General features: G+C 40.8%; 3 protein-coding genes across 5 annotated transcripts; 2 read left to right on the top strand and 1 right to left on the bottom strand.

Moving 5' to 3' along the window:
* The first annotated feature begins 134 nt into the window (after window positions 1-134).
* On the top strand, window positions 135-3961 carry aldoab (aldolase a, fructose-bisphosphate, b). Its single transcript, XM_085170827.1, has 7 exons — window positions 135-281; window positions 1547-1665; window positions 1915-2181; window positions 2277-2437; window positions 2796-3054; window positions 3171-3370; window positions 3503-3961. Exons 2-7 carry the CDS (start codon window positions 1554-1556, stop codon window positions 3593-3595), a joined length of 1092 nt encoding a protein of 363 aa, XP_085026953.1. The 5' UTR covers window positions 135-281; window positions 1547-1553; the 3' UTR covers window positions 3596-3961.
* A 327-nt stretch (window positions 3962-4288) lies between these two features.
* LOC146512784 (chymotrypsin-like protease CTRL-1) lies at window positions 4289-14534 on the bottom strand. Its single transcript, XM_085170832.1, has 6 exons — window positions 13343-14534; window positions 12740-12754; window positions 12442-12604; window positions 7930-8198; window positions 7156-7304; window positions 4289-6975 (listed from the first exon to the last, which is right to left on the bottom strand). Exons 1-6 carry the CDS (start codon window positions 13386-13388, stop codon window positions 6649-6651), a joined length of 969 nt encoding a protein of 322 aa, XP_085026958.1. The 5' UTR covers window positions 13389-14534; the 3' UTR covers window positions 4289-6648.
* Window positions 14535-17114: 2580 nt separating this feature from the next.
* On the top strand, window positions 17115-25540 carry LOC146512783 (hemicentin-1). Of its 3 annotated transcripts, XM_085170806.1 has the most exons (13): window positions 17118-17511; window positions 18906-19226; window positions 19340-19633; window positions 19832-20137; window positions 20321-20431; window positions 21010-21171; window positions 21450-21764; window positions 21845-21895; window positions 21985-22239; window positions 22316-22657; window positions 22756-23028; window positions 23605-23880; window positions 24039-24187. In XM_085170806.1, exons 1-13 carry the CDS (start codon window positions 17460-17462, stop codon window positions 24068-24070), a joined length of 2790 nt encoding a protein of 929 aa, XP_085026932.1. In that variant the 5' UTR covers window positions 17118-17459; the 3' UTR covers window positions 24071-24187. The 3 variants fall into 3 exon arrangements, with proteins under 3 accessions (XP_085026930.1, XP_085026931.1, XP_085026932.1); XM_085170804.1 differs by having other exon boundaries at window positions 17115-17511; window positions 23605-25540; XM_085170805.1 differs by having other exon boundaries at window positions 17116-17511; window positions 21534-21764; window positions 23605-25540.
* Window positions 25541-25589: the final 49 nt, after the last annotated feature.

Here is a 25589-nt window from a genome sequence, read left to right as displayed (position 1 = left end):
CTAACTGCCTGTTATTCCATCGCATTTTGTGCCGTTCACTGAAACACTCTTTGCCCTTTGAGTGGCTGCTTGCTAGCACGTTACTCCAGCCCCAGTCCTGCTGAATGTCACAAGCCATCTCTGGTTGCATCCTGTTCTTTTTATAGTTGGGCAGCTGAAATGTGAGGGGTCACAATGGGAGGATAAATACAAGGGCCAGCAGGCTTGCAAGGGTGTCGCAGACGAAGGCCGGATCTTCTCCCTTCTTCTCTCTTCTCTCAGCTCTCCTCGCAACCTCAAAGGTAAAAGATTGAATTCATGCCCATGAAAAAAACAGCATTTGAAGAGGATTTGTTGGTTAGCTATTGAATGTTATGTTATAAAGCCTTGGCATAATGAGAGGCTTATGACCTGTATACCAGAGATAAAATAAAAACAGTGTTATGCATCTTCTTGTAGCTTTCACAACTGTGTGGTTAACATGACTAGCTCGAACTATATCAGTGTAACCTGCAGGTTCATGTCTGTTGGTTAAATGCAAGTGTGCGTCTTTTTTTTTTTTTGTTACTTCAACCTTAATGAACCAGATGCTAGACAGATGAAAATATCTCATCACTTTCTATAGTATAACAACACTAAATAATGATTGTGATGAACTGTGAGAATGATTCTCCCTTGATATTAAACAAAGCTGATCATTTCTGGTAAACTTCAGTCACCTACCTTTATCTGATGCAAAGTTTACATTGAATCGTTGGTCAGTGGTGACTCAATAGTCTGACTAATTTCTTGCTTTACTAGATAAATTCATCTAGACTGCCTTCTGCAATCTGGCATGCCTCATCAACAGCGGGGTGGAACCCTGCACATTTTCTTTTATGCAGCCCATTCATGCTACATGAGCTACAGTGCGCTCACTGCCTCATGCAAGCAGTATACTGGGTACACTGGGTATATTTAGTCTAACGTATTGATAGTGGCAACAGGGTGACAGTTGGAGGAGGTATGCGATAGAGGCCAGTCAAGAGGAATGGTGAGGGAAGGGGGGCTGTGGAGGGGAATGGAAAGGTCAGGGATAAGAGGCTAGAAAATGGAATAGGTCACGGACGTGCACATGATTTTTTAAGGGTGGTCAGATGCATGGAGGGTGGGGCATGTGGTGGTGGTGGAGGGGGATCTGTGGGAGTTCTCTGACACTGGATCCTCTGTGAGGCTACATATTGTGCCTGGGGAATAGTGTGAAACCAGTGCACAAGCTGCTGCAGCAGTTAAAGCTTAAACAGCTGCTGTCGCATGTAGGACACAAGCTGGTCTGGGTTGTTTTAGCAAAAGATAGTCTGACAGGAAAACATAAAACCATGTTTTTTTTACCACTTCCTTCACACAATGAACCCGATGTTCTGTTCTCCTTTCATCTAGCAGTTTCCCACACATATACCCTGAAACTGTTACACTCAAAAGCAGATTTGCAGTGCAGTATAACCTTTCACCTTGGCGCACTGTAAAAATGTATAACATGTTCATTATTAATTTCTCAAATTTTTGTCTTCCCTCTATTTATATCAAGAGTCAGGATGCCTCACGCATACCCTTTCCTCACTCCTGAGCAAAAGAAGGAGCTCAATGATATTGCTCTGAAGATTGTGGCTCCAGGCAAAGGAATCCTTGCCGCAGATGAGTCAACTGGTAAGAAAATGAACCTATATTATATACTAACAATCGGTTCTTTGGGACAGTCAACTCAACAGTTGCTAAAAACTATGGCTTAAAGGATTGCAGTTAGGCTACAGTTGAAACTGGTTTCACTGTGTATGTTTTCTCAGACCTGAACTGAAACATTTCTGCAAACGTGCAGACAGACTGTGGCTTCCAACACCTAATAATATACTATGTTTTTATAGTCAGTCTGATTTTATCTGTTTCTATAACCTCCAGGCAGTGTGGCCAAGCGCTTCCAGAGCATCAATGCTGAGAACACTGAGGAGAACAGGAGGCTGTACCGCCAGCTCCTCTTCACTGCTGACGACCGCATCAATCCCTGTATTGGTGGCGTTATCCTCTTCCACGAGACCATGTACCAGAAGACCGACGATGGCAAGCCTTTCACTCAATACCTCAAAGAAAGAGGCATGGTGGTAGGTATCAAGGTCGACAAAGGTGTTGTCCCCCTGGCAGGAACCAATGGCGAGACAACCACCCAGGGTGAGCACAGAAAAGATCCAGACATCATCAGTATTACATAATCATCTTTTAATATCTTTATCTAACGTATCGTGTATGTTTTTCCTTCCTAACAGGTCTCGATGGGCTTTATGAGCGTTGCGCCCAGTACAAGAAGGATGGTGCTGACTTCGCCAAGTGGCGTTGTGTTCTGAAGATCACCCCCACCACGCCCTCAAGACTGGCTATCATAGAGAATGCCAATGTCCTGGCTCGCTATGCCAGCATCTGCCAGATGGTAAGACACAACAGACAGATAACCCAGTTTAACTGAATTTTACAAGATCTATTATTGGGTCTAATTAACAAAAAAAGAAAAAAAAAAAAACAATTAAAATATTTTTGCTGTTTTTGCTTGTGCATTTGATATGATCATGCCACACACATACTTCCTGCATGGGTAGAAACACACAATGAGGAAACCTCATAATGTGCCAACAAGCTCAAAAAACTTTTCTCCAAATGAATACTATGTCATAGTATTATCAAGGCAGCATAACATTACATTTTTAAAGTCTTCACTTTTGGATTTCAGGTCTTGCCTTCTTAATATGAGCTCTTATTTTACCCTGTCTTTGTGTCCTTGCCTTTCCTAGCACGGTATTGTCCCCATTGTTGAGCCTGAGATTCTTCCTGATGGTGACCATGACCTGAAGCGTTGTCAGTACGTCACTGAGAAGGTCCTTGCTGCCGTCTACAAGGCCCTGTCTGACCACCACGTCTACCTGGAGGGTACCCTGCTCAAACCCAACATGGTTACCGCTGGACACTCTTGCTCACACAAGTACACCAACCAGGAGATTGCCATGGCAACTGTTACTGCCCTGCGCCGCACCGTTCCCCCTGCAGTTCCTGGTAAGAAAGTACATCACACACTTGCTGATATGCACACTTTTACACTTTTTTAGACATAATCTTTTATGAGTCATTAGATCTGCAATCTGGGTTGCTAAACTCTACCTGCTTTGCAGGTATTACCTTCCTGTCTGGTGGTCAGAGTGAGGAGGAGGCCTCTGTCAACCTGAACGCCATGAACCAGTGCCCCCTGCACAAGGCCTGGGCCCTCACCTTCTCATATGGCCGTGCACTGCAGGCCTCTGCCCTGAAAGCCTGGGGTGGGAAGAAGGAGAACGGAAAGGCATGCCAAGAAGAGTTTGTAAAGAGAGCTCTGGTATGTCTGAATATGAACTGTGTAACTAAAATATAAAGCTATATGAAATAGTTGTATTATTATTATTAACATCAAACTTATGCTCTAGAGTCCTCTTGTGCATTAAATAATATCATATTTTCTATCTTACAGGCTAACAGCCAGGCCAGTGTGGGCAAATATGTTTCCTCTGGAGCCAGCGCTGCTGGTGGAGAGTCACTGTATGTGGCTAATCATGCTTATTAAGCATAACCACCCTTTTACCACCCCTACCCCTCCATTATTACATCATCACGGAAAAGGACACGTCCCTTAAGGCACCACCTATGAAATTCACACTCTACTATTAAACGCTACAACAGAAACAGCAGCACTTTAACATCTCAGTAGAAAGCAAAAGAGAAAGAAGGAAAAAAGCTTTGAGTGGTTGCTGCAACTAGAAGACTAAAACACGTTCTTCCTCCATTCCCTTAGCTTTTATTTTTAAACACCTTTTTTCAGGTGAAGATTCCCACACTGTTTTTACACAACTTGTACTATTTTCCTTGGTCTGCTTCCAGTAAGTTCAGTATATGATTTATACTGTTACCATGGAATAAAGTATTTACCGTAGCGTGATGCTTTCCTTCCTTTTTCTGGTTTTACTTTGTGTTTTACTTCTCACTGCTCAACATTTAAGTTCCCATGAAACTAACACTGTCAGTTGCCATAATAATTGCACTTCAAGCAGAAGTAGCCTTACGCGGTTTACTGATCTAGCTTTATTTTTATTAGCAAATGCAGTTTGCTGATGGGACTGTAAGGTAGCAAATTACCAAACAGAAGTAAAATATGTCCTTGTTACTGTTATTCTAAAACCTCTGTTCTAACTGTTTCGGATCCCCAGAGGATCGATTCTTTGTTACAAGTTGAACTGTTCAACGCAGAAACCTTTCCCTTATAGTCAGGGAATTCAGTAGTACTTTGAAAAAGTACATAATAACCAACTTCAACTGCAAGAGATGGAATAAATCCTAAATAATAAATAAATAAAATAATACATTTTATACTGGGGCTTTATGGAGGCCCAATTTAATCCTCAGCTGTCTTCTGACTGGCTGCCCCTCATATATAACAGGTTTGAACAGGAGTTTGTCTTTGTAGGTTTTCACTAATCCAGGTCATGATAGTCCAAGGAGCTTTGATAGAAACCTACTGGACTCCTTTGGGTCCATGAAGAGGTTTCACCTCTCATCTAAGAATCTTTTTCAGTTCTGAAACCAAATGGTGGAGAGTCCCAGCTATTTAAACATTAATGGGGGTTGTCATGGAGCAGCTGCTCAAATAAGTCCTATCATTAATTAATGTTTGAATTTTAAATATGATCAAATTGTCTGTATTATCTGGCTATGTACTTTTGTATTAGAAAATCTTGAGTAATTTTAAAACAACTGATCATCTGCAGAGCAATGGTTTATTTGAAGATTTTCAGTCAGGATTCAGAGCTCGTCACAGTAAAGAAGCATCTTTAGTGCAGGTTACAAACATCTTGGAGTTGTTGATCCCAAATGTTCCAGCACGAGTACTGACAGGGACTACAAAGAGACATTATCCTTCTCCTATATTGGCTTCCCTTCATTGGCTCCCTGTTAAATCCTGAATTGAATTTAAAATCCTGCTCCTCACATCTTATCTTCAAGACCTTTAAAAGTAGAATGGGAGGCAGAGCCTTCAGACCCCCTCTCTGCTTTTAAGATTAGGCTTAAAACATTCTTTTTTGATAAAAGCACATACTTATGGTTGGATAAGGTGATCCTGAATCCTCCCTTAGTTATGCTGCAACAGGTGTAGACTGCTGCGGGATTCCCATGAGTGTTTCTTCTTCAGTCACCTTTTTCAATGTTTTATACACCTCTCTAAATTTAATTATAAGTTATTATTAAACTCTGGCTCTCTTCCACAGCATGTCTTTGTCCTGTCCCCCTCTCATCTCCCTACCCGTCACCTCTCCCTCAGCCTGGTTCTCCTGGAGGTTTATTCCTGTTAAAAGGAAGTTTTTTTATTCCCACTGTCGCCAAAGCGCTGGCTCATAGGGAGTCAGTATGATTGTTGGGGTTTACTATGTTTTCTTTGTAGTATTGCAGGGTCTTTACCTTACAACATAAAGTGCCACGAGGCAATTGTTGTTGAGATTTGGCGCTATGAGTATCTGATGAGTATCTAATAATGTAACAGGACATACATCAAACACAACAGGAGATACAGTAAGCCACTTTAACGATCCTTGATACATCCAGGTTTATTTAAGAAGCCTGAGTTTAAAATATTTTTTTTTGATATATAATTTCCATTTTCTCTGATTAGATTGGAGCATCGCATAAGAGGAAGAGCTACATGTCAAATTTAAAGGTGTCAGCCATTCTCTTGGACAAAGAAAATGTCATTGGGTGCATCAGTTGCAGTTTCAGATCAAGCCTTTGACCATAAAGTACGGTTTCAAAGAGCATAATGGTGACAGCTCACAAGCCCGAGACAGAAGTCATCGTGACCACATCCATCAGTGTATCAATGCAGAACCTCTCTTAAAAATTGCTTCCCCAAATGTTCCCACCCACAATTTCCCTGTCTCCTCAAATACTCAGATCACTAAAATAAAACTCATATTTCAGAGTTCTGGGAAGGTTTAAAATGACATGAGCAGCCTCTGAATCTGAAAATCTATAACAGGAAGAAAAAAAGCCAAAACCAAAAATCTAGTAGATGTTGTACGTTACGTCCAAACATACACAACTGAGCATATTTATATATTCATATATCTTCTGCATATCTCTTCCAGTCTTGTACATAATGTTCAGTAACACCAGCAAATCAGAATTAGAACCTTTAATTTTAGCTTGTTTCCATATCCAAGGTACACTAGTTTAGCTGAAAACACAAATTGATTTATAAAGTGATTAACAAAAGAAAAAATATTGATGTAGTGAGTGTAGTGAAAGAAAAGAAAAGAAAAGCTGATCCACCCGAGCTACAGTGCAGTTATGTCAAACTTGACTCTGTTTTTTAAAATCAAAATACTTTAAAAAACAATTAACAATTTACGTAAGTATTTTTTAAGATTATATAATAGAAAAACACTTTGTTGTACTAAATATACATTGATTAGTGTGCCATTACATCTAACAAATTCATGCATCATCATGAACCTCATTCATTCAGTTATTAAAAATACATATGAGTGGGTGCCAGTTTACGCACTGTACCTTTAAAGACACCTTTAAAGACAAAAAAGAGCAGAAGAGGAGATTTTTTTAGTGTTAAACTCAAATGCGGTCCAGCAACATTTTCACTGAGAAGATAAAAAATCCAAGCTCAGGCGCAAACTTGGCTGAATTTCCAGAGTTAGGGCTGCCAGTTGAGTTGTTGCTGCGACACACAAAGCTGCTGTCTGTGTCGGTGCCACTAGAAGTAAAGCTCACAAAGCCCACATTCGCCCCCGCTACTTTATTTGTGATCCAAGTCTGGAATTCAGACACTCGAGCGTAGACCTCAGGGAAACCTGCCTGGGCGCAAGGTATTCCAAAACTGGTAATACCAGCCTGGATCCACTTGGAACCCTGTTTGCACTGCAAGGGTCCACCTGAGTCCCCCTGAAAAGAGTAGGATAAAACACAAACATTAAGAAGGGGACTGAAACAGCATATTCTCAAAACTAAAAAAGTCTATATTTACATTATAGGGCTGAAATTGCAAAAAAAAATAAATAAATAAATAAACTTGTTTTTCTGTAAGGGAGAATACATATTACAACAATTTGCTTTTGTTTTAACCTGGCATGCTCCTTTGTTCTGTTGCCCCGCACAAATCATTTGCTGAGTGATGTTCGCATCTTTTACTTCGATATAATTGCAGCTGCACTGTTTGTTTCCAATAACAGGAATCTGAACTTCTTGGAGGGTTGCATTAGCTGGCAAAGTCTCTGTGAAAGGCAAAGCATGAAATGAGTCCAGTCTCACGAATTCAAAAGTATTTTCAATGGATATGTGCAAACGATAACACGAATGATGGTGTGATTATTCAATATCTAAACTCCCACAAAAAACTGACATTCCTGTCAGCAACAAACAGTTTGTGCATCTGTCTAGCAGTTCAGGCACCAAAAAGTATTATGCGAATATGTGAACTGCACACCTTGCAGGGTGAAAAACTTTAATAGCAACAACTTTTAAAGGAAGTAACAAAGAGCGTGTTGTGTGTGACGTCTTCTTTTGCGCATGCGGGCCACTTTGGGGGCCACTTTGAGGGCCATTTCAGGGGAAGTGGAAACACATGGAGAAACAACTGACTGTAATAGACATAATGACACCACGGGGGAAGTCGAACAAAACACATTGAACATGGAAAATCCTGGCTTTTCAAAATAAAACAGGAAACATTGAGAGACATGACAAAACAAGCTTGACAATAAGAAACACACTGGGTCACAGACCCAGCCCCTGACAGTTGACATGCAAATACAAATTTAAGTGGCAAAGCGAGACTAGAAAAAACCTGATATGATGCTTCCACCTCCACCAGCTACACAGATTAAATAAAAATCTCACCATTCTTTCTGAGTTTCCCCCAGCCAGTGGACCAGCAGGATGTGGAGTTGTAGAACTGACTGGAGCTACTTGCCAGGCAGATAGGTCTGATGTAGTCAGTGAAGTTGACAGGGCTGCTGAGCTTCATCAGGGCAATGTCGTTGTTCAAGTAAGAATTGTTGTAGTTAGGGTGGACAATGACCTGCGACACACTCTGTTTCACCTCATGAGTGTTAGGCCCAGCCTGAGTCTCTCTCCCGAAGTAGAGCGTCCATGCACTGAGTGAGTTTCTGTATTAAATGAATAATAATGAAATCAATCCATGGATTTAGAATATTTTCTCAAACCTGTCATGACCTATTTTGTTGGCAATTGGTTTTTATTGTATTTAACCACTAGTGGAAACATACATCCATTATCTCATCCAATTCAGAGTCACATGAGCTTAACCCAGCTGTCATGGGGCAAAAGGCAGGGAACGCCGTGGGCAGGACAACCATTCACATGTACAGCCAAATTATAATGACCAATTAATCTAACTTCATGTATGTTTCTGAGCTGAGAGTAGACCCAAGTACCACACAGACGGAGGCAGATGAGGCATACTCCACACAGAAAGGCTTGAACCTGATTTGAACCCATGAGCTTCTCGGTGAATGGTGACAGCAGCAACACCGCAACTCCATGCTGCCCGATAGAAACATGTGTGCGAATTGTGCAAAACAAAACAAACAAAACAAGGTGTGACAAAAGAAGCTTGTGCCCAATCAAAGTCAATCAAACCCAAGTGATGAACTAGATAAACAGTGTGTTTATGGGTCACCCTGACTTATACTAACTTCACAAACCACAGGGTCAGAAGCTAACTGTAAAAAAAACTTTCTACCTATGTAATCAAAACTTTTAAATATGCATATAAAACATCAATATTTCCCCAACTGAATTTGTACGTGTTGTGCAAACAAATAGAACTGCCACAGACCTTCCATAACCACTACTGAGTTAAATTATCTAACAAACACATTAATACAAAGTTATGAAACAGAAAAGTAGTTTATATGGGAGGTAATTTTGTGCAAAAAAAAAAAACTACTTTCTTTGCATGTATACACTGGTACATAGGGCCCAGCGTAGTTCTCCAGAGGCCTGGTAATGAACTAATCATTGGATTCAGGTGTGTTGACCCAGGCTGAGATCTAAAACCTGCAGGACACCGGCCCTCAAGGCCTGGAGTTCAACACCCCTGGTATAGAGTATAGAGCCCTGTCGTCCTTTTTGTTGTTGCATTTTTTTCTATAATCTTGTTGCCCGTACTCCTTTTTTCCTTCCTGGACTTTTGGATTTGTACTTTTGCTTATTTTAACCAGGTTTTACATTTTTGTCAGCTTTTAAAGTTCATTTTTCACTGACTTATTTGGCTTCGAGTTCGCTGCTGGGCTCTCTCTAGAACACAAGTGTCGAACTCCAGGCCTCGAGTGCCAGTGTCCAATTTGGCCCAAATTGAAAGATCCAAACACAACACAACATGATCTTTGCATCATCCCTTTCAAATTTGGTGTTCTTGCAACTGTATAATTAAAACCAGCCCACACATGGACAGTAACTTGTTATTTAAATTATTTACTGTCTATACTTGGCCACGTCTTGGTTTGAACATGAGACTTATATTTATAGAAGTCTATGTATGAGATCTATGTAGAGTGCATTGAGCTCTCTTTAGACTGTAGATGTATCATGCAAGTTTAGAATGAAGAAACGCTTCATTTATGAGACAGTGTGTTATCAAAGTGTGTTACAACAAAGCAAAGTTACAAAGTAAAAGGTTAAAAAGTAATGCACCCCACTTATTATAGCATCATTACAGCTGTGCAAAACATACTGTGGTCACATTCTGTAATACATTAATGTAGCACATTAGTGCACTGAACTGACTAGTCGGGTTACAGTTATAATTATGTGTTTAGTTGTGTTACCCTAGTTGCTCAGTTATCTGCATAATGTAGCCTAAGGTATATATTGGTTATTATGTGAAAATGTATATCGGGTCATGTTATGGAGCGATGCAGAAGGAATGTAACAAGTAGTGTGACAATTTTTTTTTTCAAGGGAGTAGTTAAGTAGTGTAATGCATTAGCTTTTTTTAAAGAGTAATGAGTAATGTCTAATAGATTACTTTTTTGAGTAACAACCAAAATACTGGCTGTAAGAAACGGTCATAGACATGGTAGTAAATCTGTAAATTTCAGTTCTCCAAATAAATAAATTGGCTCTATAATAATTTCTACCACATGGAAGCAGATACCATTCACGACTCACTTCCCCACTGTGGCATAACTTTTCAGCATATCCTTCTGCTTCCCTGCTTCTCGCTGACTTTCAAGTAAAGCCAAAAATGCTTTTACATAAGTAAGAATAAACAATAAAACATAAAATTAAAAGCCTTTATCTTGCAGTATGCTCATATATCACCAAGACTGGAAAGACTCGAAGCATATAAATAAGGCATTAGGAGACCTTTATTTCGGTCATTACAAACAGTGTATTGGGTGAATCTTCTTGTGTGAGTGAGTGAAAGCCTTGTATTTGACCTACTTACTGTATCTACCAAGACTCACTTCCTTTACCACTTGACTTTAGTATGTGCATTGTAGCAAACACTGTGACAGAACTTACAGCGTGAAGGAACTGAAATAGATCGTGTAAGTTCCTGCCTCATAATACCCAGCAGTATTTACATAACAGCAAAGTCCATCCAGGAAAAAAGAGCGTTTTTTACAGGACTCTGCGCAGTCCTGTAAAACTTAGCACATCCCACTGACTGGATAGGAATTACAAGGATCAGTAGTAATAGGTGCTTATCTGATCATCAGGAGTTCTGATGTTCTGGCAGTTTGCTGGTCTGGAGCATTCAGGTGTGCGTTCACACGATGGCACAATCTATCCAGGATTGGATGTCCCAGCAAATGTTCACTTTAAAAAAGGGTTAGATCTAAGGGTACAGAGGCCTGGGTAGCGTGCTAAATGTTAGAGCTCATCACGGTACAATTAAAAAAAGACTGAAGAAAGAAGAAAGAGCTGCCAGGAGAAAGAGTCTTCTCTCTAAGAAAGAAACAAAACAAAACATGGAAACATTGTTCATGTTTTCAAAGTTTCATTTGAACAAACCACAAAACCTTTGCAACAGTTTCCTTTGAATTGATAAGATCAAAATGGAGAAAATGTGTCCATAATGTACACTGCCATGTATGGTAAAAACAAACACAGCATGTCAGCACACACACTTCATTCCATCTGTCGATCATGTGGTGTAGGCGTGACAATTTTAACACCCACAGGACCACAGCACAGCACCTTGCAGTCAGCCATGAAGTATTCTGTACATATACATGCTTTAACAAGCTACTGAACTAGATTAATTAGGTCAATTCACCCTCACAGCATCAGGTTTAACTTATCATGTTATTGTCACTAAAGTCAGGGTGACTAGTCTGAATGTGTGACCTTTAAATGTACTGTGTATGACACGAAATTAAACAGGAAGACATGCTAAGAGGATATTTCTTCATCCGTTGGCAGACGCCTGTCATGGTACAAAATTGTTATCAAACAGGTTTACTATTGTGCAACAAGCAAAAATTCAAGTTACAAGGAAAACATCTTAAGCGTGAAATTCTTGTTTATCAATCAGATGTCAAAGCAAAGCAGTGAAACATCACCAGGTTTGAGGATTAGATGTAAAGGAAAGAGCCACTTCTTGACAAAATCTTTTTTACTGATTACATCTACCAAAGGTAGCTAACACTGCTATCAGTGTTGACACCTTATCATTCTGTCTCAGGAACAAGTCTTTAGTCACACTTAGACACACACTTCCTTCTGCGCAGTGATGATTTGTGGCGGCAAGTTTGTAGAAAGAAAGTAGATCCTATATAAAGCACAAATTGGGGGGGTTTTTCGCATCAGTTCATTACTATTGTTTCCTTGCCTGTTCAACAGTTTAAGCACCAGAAGACGAGTGCCACTTAGCAACATTGTATTCAAGATAACATACAGGAAATAACTCATTTCAAAATTTAGAAGTACAAATAGCACTGAAGGCCAGACTTAATTATGTTAATTTGATTTTGTATAGCCGTTCTTTTAATCGTTTTTTAACACAAATATTTGTTCTGATGAGCTGGAATCACCATTATTCACTGAAGAAACACCTTCTGCACAATAGTGAACTGGTTGAACTTGTATGTTAGTTATGCTCGTTATCTGTCACCAACAAATATTGATTTGTATCAGCTAACTTTATTAAAACTGCTCTGTGAACACGTCTATCAGGATATTTTACCCAACTTTTAATTCACATGCTTCACTTGTTTTTTGAGTCTCTCACTGATGTTTGGTTTCTTTGAGGTCTGCTGGGCAATATAAATAATCTGACGGCTTTTTTGGTCTCTAAAATACTGAATTTGAACACAATGTTCCCACATAGGCTTCCGGTAAAAACGTGCAATACAGAATGAAACAAAGAGTATATCTTACGTTATAATGCAGTGGGCTGCTGTGAGCACCCACTGGCCACTGATGAGGGTGCCTCCACAGATGTGAGATGATTGATAGTGTACGCTCACCTGCCAGGGCCATGACCCAGCTGGGGCATTCTGACCACCCACTATTCTTGTATTGAGAGGTGCCACCCCACAATCTGACAGAGCAAAGACAGCTGGGTGTCAGCTGATATGCAATAGAATTTCTCATGCTTGATTCTAGTCACACTGGAATATGAACGTTCAGAGTATTTATACAGTTGTATGGTATATATGAAATGTGATGTGCTCACCCTGAGCCTTTGAGCCTGTAAGAATAAGAGAAGATGTTACTAGAAATTATAACCTTTGTGAATGTTGCCATAAGTGTGTAACAACAGCCATATGGGGACACTAGAGTTACAGCTTTTTTTCCTTACTTTACCTTACTTTCCTTAACTTTTTCCGTAACTGTAAATACAGCTAAGTGGCAAATAGTACTGTGATTTCTTAGATCACATTTTACTTGCATTATTTCAAGTCAACAAATTTGACTTGATGCAGGCCGCACTGTATTTCTGTTGAATACATGAAAAACTTTCTGCATTGTGATGTTACATTGTGGTTTGTTCTGACACATTGAAGACTTGTTGTTACTAAGTTACTAAGCAAAAGGTTAACAAAAATAGTTTAAGCATCGCTGATAACCAACAGTAAGACTGTTTAATGAAACAGTATTGCTGTAATTCCTGTTTTCATAAAGTTCATACTGACAGCAGAGGGTTTGTTTTGCTTTACTTTCTCTTACATTTTTTACACAATACACTTCAATAGAAAACCATCATTACCCAGATTCTCAAACATTATACAAAATAGCTCTAACAAAACCAAAAAAGCTGTTAAAGATTAGGGCTCACCTTGCAGAGTGATGAGCGCACACACCAAGAGGATCCAGGCTGCCATCCTGTGCGTTCACAGTAAAGTTGTATTTACAGTAGGCAGAGGTGTCATTGGGATATTTTTCTTTCCCTCCCTATTTTAACCGGTTTCTCAACATTCCAGCATAACTTAAATGTCACGATCCTTGGGTTTTGTACCCAGCATTTTATATTTGGGACTCTGTTTTCTGTTTGATAGTTTCCGTTTCACTTTGTTATAGTTTTCAGTTTAAACTTTACCTTTGCTTTGCTTGGGTTTTTATTCTGATTTTGCATTCATCATATTCTTTGTTATTCTTTTTCCAGCCCTCCTACGTTCCCGATGCCAAGTCTGTGTTTCTGTGTTTCTTCCATGTTTTGTATTTGTGTTTACTTTGGCCTGTCAGGTTCACGTGTGTTAGCCTCAGTCTCAGTGTTACCTGTTATAGTTTGATAGTCTCTTCTCCTGTGTGGGTTGTTTTTCAGTTTTCCTTCTTTCTTGCTCATTAATTGATTCTGTTCACCTGTGTCTTCTTTTCCCCCAGCTGTGTCTCTTAACCATGTCTATTTAAGTCCTCAGTTTCCCTCTGTTCTTTGTCACACCATTGTCATTCCCACCTTGTATGTGTGCCCTGTCTGCTCAGTAATCAGTAAGTTCTAATCACATGACAGAACGACGTGACCATAACATGATAATATAATGCTGAAATGGCTTCCCAGCCCACATGCTTTCACTTGGTTTCAATCGCTTTTGCCATGATTAATAATTGATACTGTTTGAAATATTAAGGACATTTTAGAAGGCATCCTCTATTTTTAAGCTGGCTATTTGATCTGAGTGCTTCAGATGAGGTTGAGTTTTGTGTTCCACAGTTGTGTCGGTTTGAATCTGTTTTTGAGCCAGCTTTCCCAGAAACTGTTTGTGCTGTCCCGCCTTCATCTATAGAAACGTTTTGTAATGTTCGACCAGTCGTCAACAAGACTGTTCATGCCTCCCAACCTGTGGCTGTGAAAACTGTTCGTCTTCCTGTGATCATCCCCGAGCATACCTGTCCACCTGTTCCTGTTCCCAAGGCGGCTATGGTCCAGCCATTTCCTGCACCCATACCAGTTCCTCGGGTGGGGACAGCTGATGTCCAGCCGTCACTTGGTTCGTCTGCCCTAACCTGGGCAGGTTTATATTATTGCTCAGGATGTCGGATGTTACCTATGTTAATAAAAACAAAATGTATACAGTTTTATATGCAAGGCAAGATGGTGAACAAACAATCTAGTTGGACTTCCACTAGGCTACTTAACCCTCTCAGGCTCAAATTAAGTTTTTTGTTGCTAATGCACAACCAAGTCCTGCAGTGGTACTTCTGAGTAAAAAAAAACTCATAAAATATGTATGTGGGGTAATCAGGTTGTTAGTTTTTAACTGTTGCAAATTGGCAACACCTGCCTTGAGAGGCTTAATAATGTAATGGTGCATGGTATTGATGTGGGTATGGAATAAGACTGGGCTGACTATTAAAACCACATCACTTTTAAAAATGAATGTATAAAACCTGTCATGAAAGTGAAGCAGAGTGATTCCCATGTTGCGGGTGGTTACTCACCATCCTGTGTACTCATATTTTATCTTCATGCTGCACAGGGTACGTGCCACAAGATGGGCACAACAGACTTCAGTCTTGCTAGTAGCGGTGAACTTGATTAGGTGATGTGCAAAAAGAACTAGAGTCACATATAGTATTTTCTTGCTGAGGACTTTTCTGCACCCACACAACCACAAATATAAAATGTAATTACCTTATGAACTTTATCCACAAAACAAATGTACAACTTTCAATCAAGAAATTGTTACATCTAAGTTCTTGTGGGTTACTTATACACAGCATTCATGTCTGCATAAGCCTGAGTGAGAGCAGGAAAACAAAGACTATAATTTGCAGAGCAAATAAAAGGAAGACATAAACAAGGGGTCGGTGTCTGTAGTTAAGACTTGCTGTACACACCGCTGAGGTTAACTGGTTATAGTTTTCATATGTCCACAAGTCCACAATGGCCTGTTTTGGTCTACGTAATGTAAATTTTGCCAACCTATCCACAAACCTATCTGAAACCCTATGCCTTAGCTTACGCCATAATCTATCGTACTGTTTGCTAGAAATGTAACCACACACATTGCAGAAACAGCATGTACCGACTGTTATTGGCACGTTCAGTACCTTCATTTCCTCCTATGCATTCCTCCTTCAAATTGACAGGAAGAGAATAGATCTAATGGAAAAAAACACTTGCTGTGTGCATTTGGAAGCAGTGCTCTAATTTTGTCCTGGGTTAAAAAATGCAGCACACCTGTTTCTTTACACTGCTGCACTTTCACCCTGAGACCGCCCACAATGGAAGTCGCAGCACCAGTTTCAGGCCTAAAACACTCAGTAGTCTTTCCTAAACACGTTTCTGAATAACTGAATAACTTTATTAATCTAGGATATTATTGAGCTACAACAAACTGACAGGCAAATATTGCCTTTTTAAGTCCAGATCATGCCAGTTTTTACCACCATTTTAAGAATAATCCTGCACAGAAGCTCAGAGATGTACAAATACACAGAGTGAGATGTTGCATCTGTTTAGGAGCTTGAGTTTGTGGAAAGAAATTTGCAAAACAACACATGACACTTAACAAAGTCTTGGCTTCTGGTTTTAACTTCTTATGCTCCATATTAGCATGTTTTCTCCACTATTGACTAAATGGCGACCCCTATCGTTTAGGACAATACTGCAGCGGCTTCTTACACCTTGGATGACAGCATCTGTGTGGCGACAGCGAGGCTCTGAGCGAAGCGACCACTGCAGAGGGTATATTTGAAGCTTCAGGCTGTTTTCTTGAAACAGAAGAAATGGTTGCTGAGATACCCAGAAACAAACAAATCATTGTATCATTGAGTATGTCTTGATAATGATTCTTAATTATAGAAGTTCTGACAAGCTGGGAATGTGTGTTGTTTTAATAATCACACACAAACCATAAAAGCCTTTATAAAGCTGACATTTTTTTATTTACCTTGGATTCAAATCATAAACTTATTTTCCTCATACTTCAGCTTCAAAGGTTTTTGCTGACGTCATGGTCACATATTGAATAAGAGCATCAATGAGACAAAAGCAAAATGTTCACAATAGTTAAATAACTTCATTCCTTCAATCAGCTGGCCCAGATTCACATGCCCCTCCTCTTCACTCAATCTTCCAGCCTGATGAAAGCAGCGAGCGTGTCAAGAAGAGAAAACACAAAGTTCAGTCACAAAGAGTTGGATGTGAGCACAGGTTCAAGACAAACAAGGATTTGGGACACATTAATCACACTTTCAGTTCTTGCTTTTGTTTCCTCCTCATTCAAAGTACAGCAGAAAAATACTGACTGACTACTTCAGCTCAGTGACGCAGATCCCCTCTGGATCAGAAATTAACCCTTGACTGATGTGCGTGTTAAGACCAATTAAAGTGCAAAGTCAAACAATTTAAACTCCTAATAAAGTTAATGACTGTTAAGAGGGGGGATTGACCAGATAACACCTTTTCTTCTCTTCAGACATCAAGCGCTTGTTTTGGTTAAATATTATCAGAGGAGCTGACTGAAGAGACAGGGGGGCTTGTACAGAGGGGCATAAAAGAACCTCCTTTTCTCCGCAAAATGCATCAGCACCCTAACCTTCCCACAGACAGAAAAGAGTTGTAGTCTCGCCTGAGTGTTTGCCCACATAAACTCAGTGGGATTACTCACTCTGTTTGTTCGTGACAACACTGCACCAATGTAAAGTAGCCCCGAAACCTTGGCCTGAGGCCTGTCTGAATTTTAAGTGACCAGTTTCCCCACTTGTGCGTCCCTGCACATCTCCCTCCTTTTTTCCTCTCTCCCGTTTCCACCCTGTTGCTCTTCAGGCCTTGCTTGTTTCTGGAGGAACGTACACATATCAAGGGCCTCCTTTCACTCCCGAGGTCCAGGAACGATATTTCTTATTTCACCAACTTGCAGGACAATCCCGCCCACTGTCACCTCGTAGCTCTATATAAGACAGGGAAAAGGACCTGATGATAAGAAGTCGGTCTCAAGACAAGCCCAGCCATGCAGTGTAAAGTCCTCGCCTATGTTGTCCTCCTGACTCTGATAAAGCATGGTGAGTATTATGGATGTTTACAGAGGCGGCACTGATCTTACTCTGGCTGATGACAAGGTATGAGGTGGGCTACCTCAGGTGGGCTATATGTGAATCTTTTAGTATGGATGGTGCATATTAAAGACCTTAAGTGTTAGACATTGTGAGTATCCACCTGACCTTTATGTTGTGTTGATTCTTGGATTAAGTTACAGTGTATGTAACAGAGCGATATGACAGTATGTGAAGTGAGTGAATCCATGAGTGATTTTTAATATTCATGTAGCTTTTGTTGTTTTCTTTATAGGCCAGTGTGGCCAGTGCTGCCTAATGCGGCTGTGGGGTTTATAATGTCTGGTGAAGTTCAGCCGCTTATTAGGTGGAAGTGGCACAGTATTAACAGCCCATCAGACACAATGCATCACAGCTTAACTTCTAGAAAATATGTAATATAAACCTGGTAATGCAGTATAAGTCTCTCTCCACCATGTGGAACTTGAAGTGACATCAGTGAGTATAAACAGAAAATAACCTCTTCCTCTTTGGTGCATCAGCACGAATTTGCTATTAACTGATTCGAGGTGCTTTTCAAAAATAGGCTGTCAAAAGCGTCAACAGTACAGTTGGAAATTTTTCCACCGCTTTGCGTTACACCTGCCAAGAAGTGTTTATTGTACTAGTTACTAATTAAGCTGATTGGATGGCCGGACCTGTCTTAAAGGCCTTGTATTTGCACTGAATCAATAAAGTGTAGTCAGATTACTGATTTACTCTCAGGGATGAAAAGAAAGAATGTATGCACTGTTCATTCAATTTAAGTCAACAAACTGGACAAGTGTTATTTGTCCAGCCTTAGACAGCTATTTGCTTTTACGGTTTTACTTTGTTCTCGGTGCTTTCAAATGACATTTATTACATAATTAAGTCAAACACATTAGAAAGACAATTTTGTATCTTCCACATGTTTGTGCCCTGGGTTATTTTTGCTTTTAAAAGAACTCAAATGGTTCTGTTTTGCATCAGCAAAAACAGGAAAATGCCATAAGGTTGTGTAACTGGTTCATCAGTCAGTTTCGTGGCAACGTTTCCAGTTGTAAGAGGAAGATTGTGATATTTCTTCTTTCTAAAGAAGAAGTTGTTTCACAAATGTTACACGACAAGAGTTAAACAAAAAAACAACCCAATAACTCAAGAAGTCACGGCACTTCTTACCAAGTGCACTGGAAACCTTTATTGAATATGTAACAACTTTTGATCATAACATAGTTTTTTTTGGTGGTGGTGGGGGGTTCCTGAAATGCAGACCCAACCACACAAAAAAGGGCACATTGCATCTTACAAGCCCTCATGTGTTGAAGTAAGGAGCCTTAATGAGTTCTATTTGTTTTTTTCCGTCCATCTCTTTCTACTTTCAGTGTCTTCGAGTGAAATTCAGGCCAGTCCAAATACAAACGCAACCCTCCCCTGCAACGTGATGCTCTCTGCTGAGGGGGACAACATAAACCAGTCTCTGATCACAGTCAGCTGGATAAAAAATGGCTCTGAAATCGCCTCGTTTGGAAAAGCAGCAACGCAAATAAAGGAAGGCTTCAGCTGGGACAACGCTGACTTCGTCAATGGGGACTTCTCGCTGGTCGTCCTCAAAGCCAGTCTTGACCTGCAGGGGATGTATGAATGCACCATCAGCTACAACTTTACTATTCTGCACTACAGTAACGTTACACTTAGTATCGTCGGTACGTCTTGTTTCTGTTCTCGTGGTTTTGATTCCTTTTTCTCACCTATGATCACATCTGAATCTAAAAATTAAGCTCAACTCCATTTCTTCTTCTCCCCCCACCCCCTTCAGCATCTCCCACTCTCTCAGTTCCTCATCAGTGGGTGGTGCTGGAAACTAAGACCCAGCTTAAATGCCATGCAGACGGTTTCTACCCTCCTCCTGTCTCTTTTTCCTGGACCAGAGCGGGAGAAGTGATTCAACCTCCCTACCAGGTTGAAGGTGAACTGACCCCAGATGGGTACTACAGGGCTGTGGGCAACCTGACCTTCTATCCTTCCCATGAGGACCAGAATGTGACCTTTGGCTGCAAAGTCTCACACAGTGGAAACTATCAAGAGCTGGATTTTCAGCTCAGTATCACCCGTGAGTCACTCAGAGTCACTGTTTCCATATTAGTGGCCTTACTGCCTCATGGCCTGTCAGTATTTCTCACAGTACTTCTAATATTAAATCCTCTATCACTCCATAACGTCACTTGTGTTATTTGAATCCTTTAATCTGATGAAGCCTGTGACAAAGCCACAAGCTTTTTTAAAAAATACTTTCTTTGCCCTTCTTCAGGTCCTTCCACTCTTAGGCTTTCTGTCCTGCCGACAACCTCCAAAAACTCTCCTCTTACTCTTTACTGTGACGTGGAGAGTTTCTACCCAGAGGAAGTGTCTGTGTCCTGGTATCAAAATGGCACAACCCTCCCTGACCTGCCTGTCACTGAGCAGAAACCAGATGGGAGTTACAGAACCAGACGCTACTATACTTTAAGCCCCGAGCAGAGGGCACAGCGTGGCAAGGTGGAGTGTGCCGTGAACCAGCCTGGTTTAGTGAATCCCGTCAGTAGCTCAGCATACCTGGACAAGCTGGATCCTCAGAGTATGACCCAGTTTTTGATTGTGCAATTCACAAAATTATAATGAAGTAACACAATGCTTTGACTAAAAAAAGGTACCAGAGAAACAACTCTGGCTGCCTAAGAAACGGATTGCTTGGATTATTTTCTTACTGCCGGTCCTTCTTTGAATCATCTGATAAATATCTCTCTCTGCTTCCTCTTAGATGAGGCCCCAGTGCTGAATAAATCGGCCAAAGCAGCCGTGGCTATGATGTGCATCTCTATAGTGCTGGTCTTCCTGCTTTGCTTTGGCTTTTCTTGGAGGAGAAGAGATGGTGAGTCAGAGCTCACCACGCAGCAACTGCAGCAGGAGATTTGTGATACTCATTTTTGTCCTTTGTGACTAAGAAGGAACTAAGTTTGTACAAAACCTTTAGAGAGGAGGAAGTTGTAGTTTTTTTATTCTCGGAAAATACACATACTCGAGAAAAGCCTTGAAAAAGTTCTGAATAATAAGAGCATGACTTCACGTTTGTCATTTTCTCCCACTGTAGTTTCCATGTAAGCTTCATCTTTACAGAAAAGCTAAAATCGTTACAACACAACAGCGCCCCCTATTGAATTCTGATTTTTATCAAAAGAGGTCCACCGACACCAAAGAGTTGAATCTGTTTATCTGAATGCTGTGTTTTCACAACTCATCCAAATTTCTGGGATTTCCTTACGCGAATGATTGTGCTTGCATGAAGACATTTTAATCCACTGATGTTCACTATGGCATTATTCACCTTACTCCAAGTGTGGAGCTGTGGATAAGCAATTTAAAGGCATATTTGTATGTGAATATATCACCTTCTCTCTCTCTCTCTCTCTCAGTGTCTCTTATTTTATAATTGCTTGTGACCCTGCTCAGAGAAACAGAAATCTCTCAGCGTGTCGGGGATCATCCTCCCTCCCCGAGTGATAGTAGGTCAAAAGGGGAGGGTGTCGCTGAGCATTGAAGGCAGGAGGGTGGACCGGGTGCAGACCGCATGGTTTCTCAATGACACCCCTATTTTTGACAACTCCCTTGCAGGTAGGATGCATCGCATTCTCCTTTTTTTTCTGTGATCCAGCTGTTACACTTATTGTTTGAAAGAAGGAATTCATTTACACATATTTAAAGCACAGCAGAATCAATCTTTAAAGCAATTTTTGGTGATGGAAGCTGGTTGTTTAGGGAACTGGGGAAATGAAATGCAAGTGTTGGTGCTACACATGTTGGATTTTTCTCGCAAACACCCTTTAACGTCCTCTGTTTCCCCCTCTTTAACACGCTGATTCTGCTAACAATTGACCACCTGACACTCACAGGGACTTCCAAAGCTAACTTTAACTGCCTCTGTAACCCCCTAATCACCATCCATCTACCCTATGGTCTAACTCTCACCTCCCCAGTGTCAGAGAAAGGTCCTCTGCTGCCCTCCAGAGGTGAAATGGGTTACTACAAGCTGCACACTCAGGGGCCGCTGCACTCGTCCAAAAACGGCACTCAACAGCTGATCTCCTCGCTCACCTTTATCCCCAAGATTTCAATCCACAAGGGTGCTGTGTTTAAGTGCCAGGTGGCCTACATAGGCAAGGACAAGATCGTGGAGGAGAGGGTGTCGGAGAAGTTCACTGTTCTGTGTAAGAACATGTTTTTTTCTATTATTCAGTTTATTTTTGTAATTCCTGCAGCTGAATCTCTTGTATGTTTTGTTGCCCAGCTCCTCCTGAGGTGTCAGAAATACAGCTGGCAGAAACACAAAGAGACTCGGGTAATTCAAGAAGACTATCCTTTTGTATTGCATATTTAAAGTTAACCTGTTTGCAGGAGGCTACCATTGATGACATTTCCATCTTCCAGATGTCATCAGCCTGACAGTCCGAGCGTCCCATTTCCATCCAGACGTCATCACTTTCCGGTGGTTCTGCCAGGGCGGTGAGCTCAGCCCCGTGGCGTCCCAGGCATCGTCCTCCCCTCGGCCCAATTCAGAGGGATTCTTTTCAGCCTACAGCCAGTGTAAACTTCCCCGCACTGAACTGGAGAAAGGAGCAACTAAAGTGTGGGTTAGCGTCCACCACATTGCCCTGAAGCAGCCCATCACCCGGGAGACCAGAGGTAAGGATGAGGGATGAGGAGAGAATGGGGAAATGTTGAAAAATCAAAGATTATTTTTTATTTTGATCCCAAACAGGATTCATCAGGAGGCCGTGCGTGTCTGAAATTGTCAGCTCCACCATTTCGCAAGATCAAACTCTGGGATGTGAAATCACAGATTTTTACCCTCCGAACATTTCAGTGACTTGGCTTAGATTCAGGGAGGGAGAGCAAGATGATGGAGAGGAGGAGGTGATAGAGGGAGGAGAGATATGGGGCCCCATACAGACTGAACCCAGACGCTACAGGGCGACAGCCACTCTGAAGAGAAGGGCAACAAATCAGGAGAAAATCGACAAAAGAGGAGGGATTATTTGTAGAGTGAGACACTGTTCCCTACAGGATCCTGTTGAGAAACACTGGAGAAATGCTGATATTGGTAGGACTGACTGACGCACTTTTACCTGCTTTTTAAACTGCACGATTAAAGTCTAAAGGATGTTCCAACGGTAACTATCTGTATCCCTTGTTCCTCAGTCGCTCCATCCATTCCTCCATCAATCTCAATCTGCTGGAGCAGCGAAGGCATTGGTGTGTTCTCCCTCTTGTTGAAGGGAGGTCACCCTAAGGCCAAGTTACAGTGGTCAGCAGGAGGACCCACGCTCTTGCCATTGGTGTCCAATGAGACGGAGGAAATCGGAGATGACGGACAAAGAGAAATGAAAAGCGTGTGTGCCCTGGAGATGTCCACAAGCCTACCGAGTCAGACAAACGAACCGCTGAAGAGACAAACAAATGGATATGCAATAAGTACTGAGATACATAAATATCTACACGTAAAAGGAGATAGATAGATAGATAGATAGATAGATAGATAGATAGATAGATAGATAGATAGATAGATAGATAGATAGATAGATAGATAGATAGATAACCTTTCTTAGAGTCAAAGATGGCATAAAATACAGATGGAACCCACTGGTTTCTGATGGTTTTGAGTTTAAAACTACACCCAAGCTGGCTAATGATCTGGGTCTGACAGCTCATTAGACAATGAGCTTTTCATATCATAGATAATCCTCCATATTGTGACCAAAATATACAAACAGACTCAATTTTATTCTTTTTGCCATGCAAATGTCGCCATCTGCTGGCCGTCGGATAGAATGCAGTTTACATACACCTGGAAAGCTGAAAGTCTGAATGCTTTCTACTGTCTATGGTCTTGTAGACTAAATGTGGAATGCTATCCCCTAGGATTATTTAAGGAAATCTTTCTTTGGTGTGCATTAAAATGTCCACTTTCATTTTACAAGCGATGGTGATTGTAAGAGAGCAAAAATATACAGCTCTGTATGTGTTTTTTGAACTTTCATCACTTTTCAGAAACAAAAGCGGCAGTCACAGACCCCGACATCCAAGGAATACAGTACATCGACGAAAACGTGGATGAGGAGAATAACACCATAGACAGGGACGAGGACTCGACGTCAGACGTGGTCGAGGACGGAGAGAAGGACGGAGAGGACGACCCGAGCGCGCTGCACATCAATAAGGTCAACTTGAGCAGAGTTCTCAAAGAAAACGAAAGGGCACGTCTGAGAGTCTGCGTGGAGATCACGCACCCTGCTCTCAAGCTTCCTGTTTACCGGACATGGACAGGTGAACACTTAAGCCCTCCTCCCGTTGAAGTAACCCCAGTAAGGCCAGAAAATCACTTATCGAGTACTTGCTGTTATCTATCCGTGCAGGAAAAGGCTAATTCGATCACATGGAGTAGGGGAGAGTTTTTCTCATGTTTTGCTCTTTTCCTCTTCCAGAGCCCAATGAGGAGAATTCATCCACTGCATGAAAGTCCTGCACCAGTCTATTTCTATTATAATGTATCTAACATTTATTCCCTCAGGAAATATGAACTATTACTGATGTTTTTAGGATATCCAACAGTTTATGATGTGATCGTGCATTTATTTATATTCTTAGTCTATTCTTACTCTGACATCCTTTTTTTTTTTTCCTTCCTGCTTATTTTTACAATTTCTTTTAGAAATAATGTTACAACAGTAATTGATTGGCTTTAATCTGCGTTTTGAAATAAAAGCTAAATATTCTAGTCTTTCAAGGCTCTCGTGATAATGAGTTATTAGAAAAGGTTACTGCAGCAAGCCTTATGCAAAGGAGATATCTGTTGTTGGTCAACCGACGTAACGGAAATTACTTCTCGTTTTAAAAGGCACTTCTGCTTTTGACGCTGGGGTTTTCTTTTTTGTTTTTTTACTCTCCACTCTTGACCACAGGAGCACCGCCTCCGCAGTGCTGCGAGGAGGAGGTGTTGTGCGGCTGAGCCCAATAAATATATAACTTCTTAGTTCTTTAGCTTGCAGCTTCTGCCTTTCAGTTCATAGAGCAGCTACTTCTGCTATAAATATGTTAACAACCTCCCCGTAGATACTGCAGCGCACCGTTTCAGTTCTTTGATTGTAAAAATAACGGTTATCTTACTTCCACCTCTTCCATGTTGTAGAAATTGCATATTATTTCCTACATATAAAAACATAAACAGCTGCTTAACCATGAGAAATTGTTCTATATAAAAATAACAGAGCCCTAAAATTTGCCCCAGAGTTACAAACCAAATGAAAAGTGACAATAATTGTGACTTTGTGAGCATTTGATTCGATGGTGACAGTATGAAGGGCTAAAAACATTTTCACTAAGAGATATCTGCTTAATAATGGAACTTAGAGGTGAGTCACGTCCAATGGCTCAATGACGTCACTGGAAATAAGGTATTTTTTAAGAAGCTAAAATCAGATGAAACCAAATTTGGGACATGCTCTTTTTTAATGCCAATGTGACTCATTCCTGCTCAGTTGACCTGATTCTTCAGTGTGTCATGAGGGGGGGAGGTGGGGGGGCTGGTGGTTTGGAACAGGCCACCTTCACACCCCCAGATGTTTTTTGTTGGTTTTTCAGCTGACTCATGTCGCATCAGCTGGAGCTATTTCTGAAACTTTGCACAGCTCTCTATGTACCCATAAAAGGCATTGTATTATTATCCTTCATATGCAGCAGCACTCAGCAACAACTGGCTGGTGAAGTCGATGCACAAAAAAAAGATTCATAAAGTCAAGAAGCTATCTTCAGAAATATTTTATTGCTCGTGCATATGCCTTATGATTTATTTTTTGTAACTTGTGAAAATAATAACGCTGTCTTGGTTTATGGGTCTCTTTGAATGGTTTCTAATTCAGTCAAAAAGTATCCTCTGTGTTCCATTTCATTAATGTATTCATGCAAACAATAAAGATGTGCTTATTTATGTGGCGGTCTCAGTCATTTAATCATGAATGCGTGTTCTCAGGTGGATC

This window comes from Neolamprologus multifasciatus, chromosome 8 (assembly GCF_963576455.1).
Source record: "Neolamprologus multifasciatus chromosome 8, fNeoMul1.2, whole genome shotgun sequence".
Lineage (NCBI taxonomy): Eukaryota > Metazoa > Chordata > Actinopteri > Cichliformes > Cichlidae > Neolamprologus > Neolamprologus multifasciatus.
Note: the sequence above shows the minus strand (reverse complement) of the source record. Positions and strands in the feature narration are given on the sequence as shown.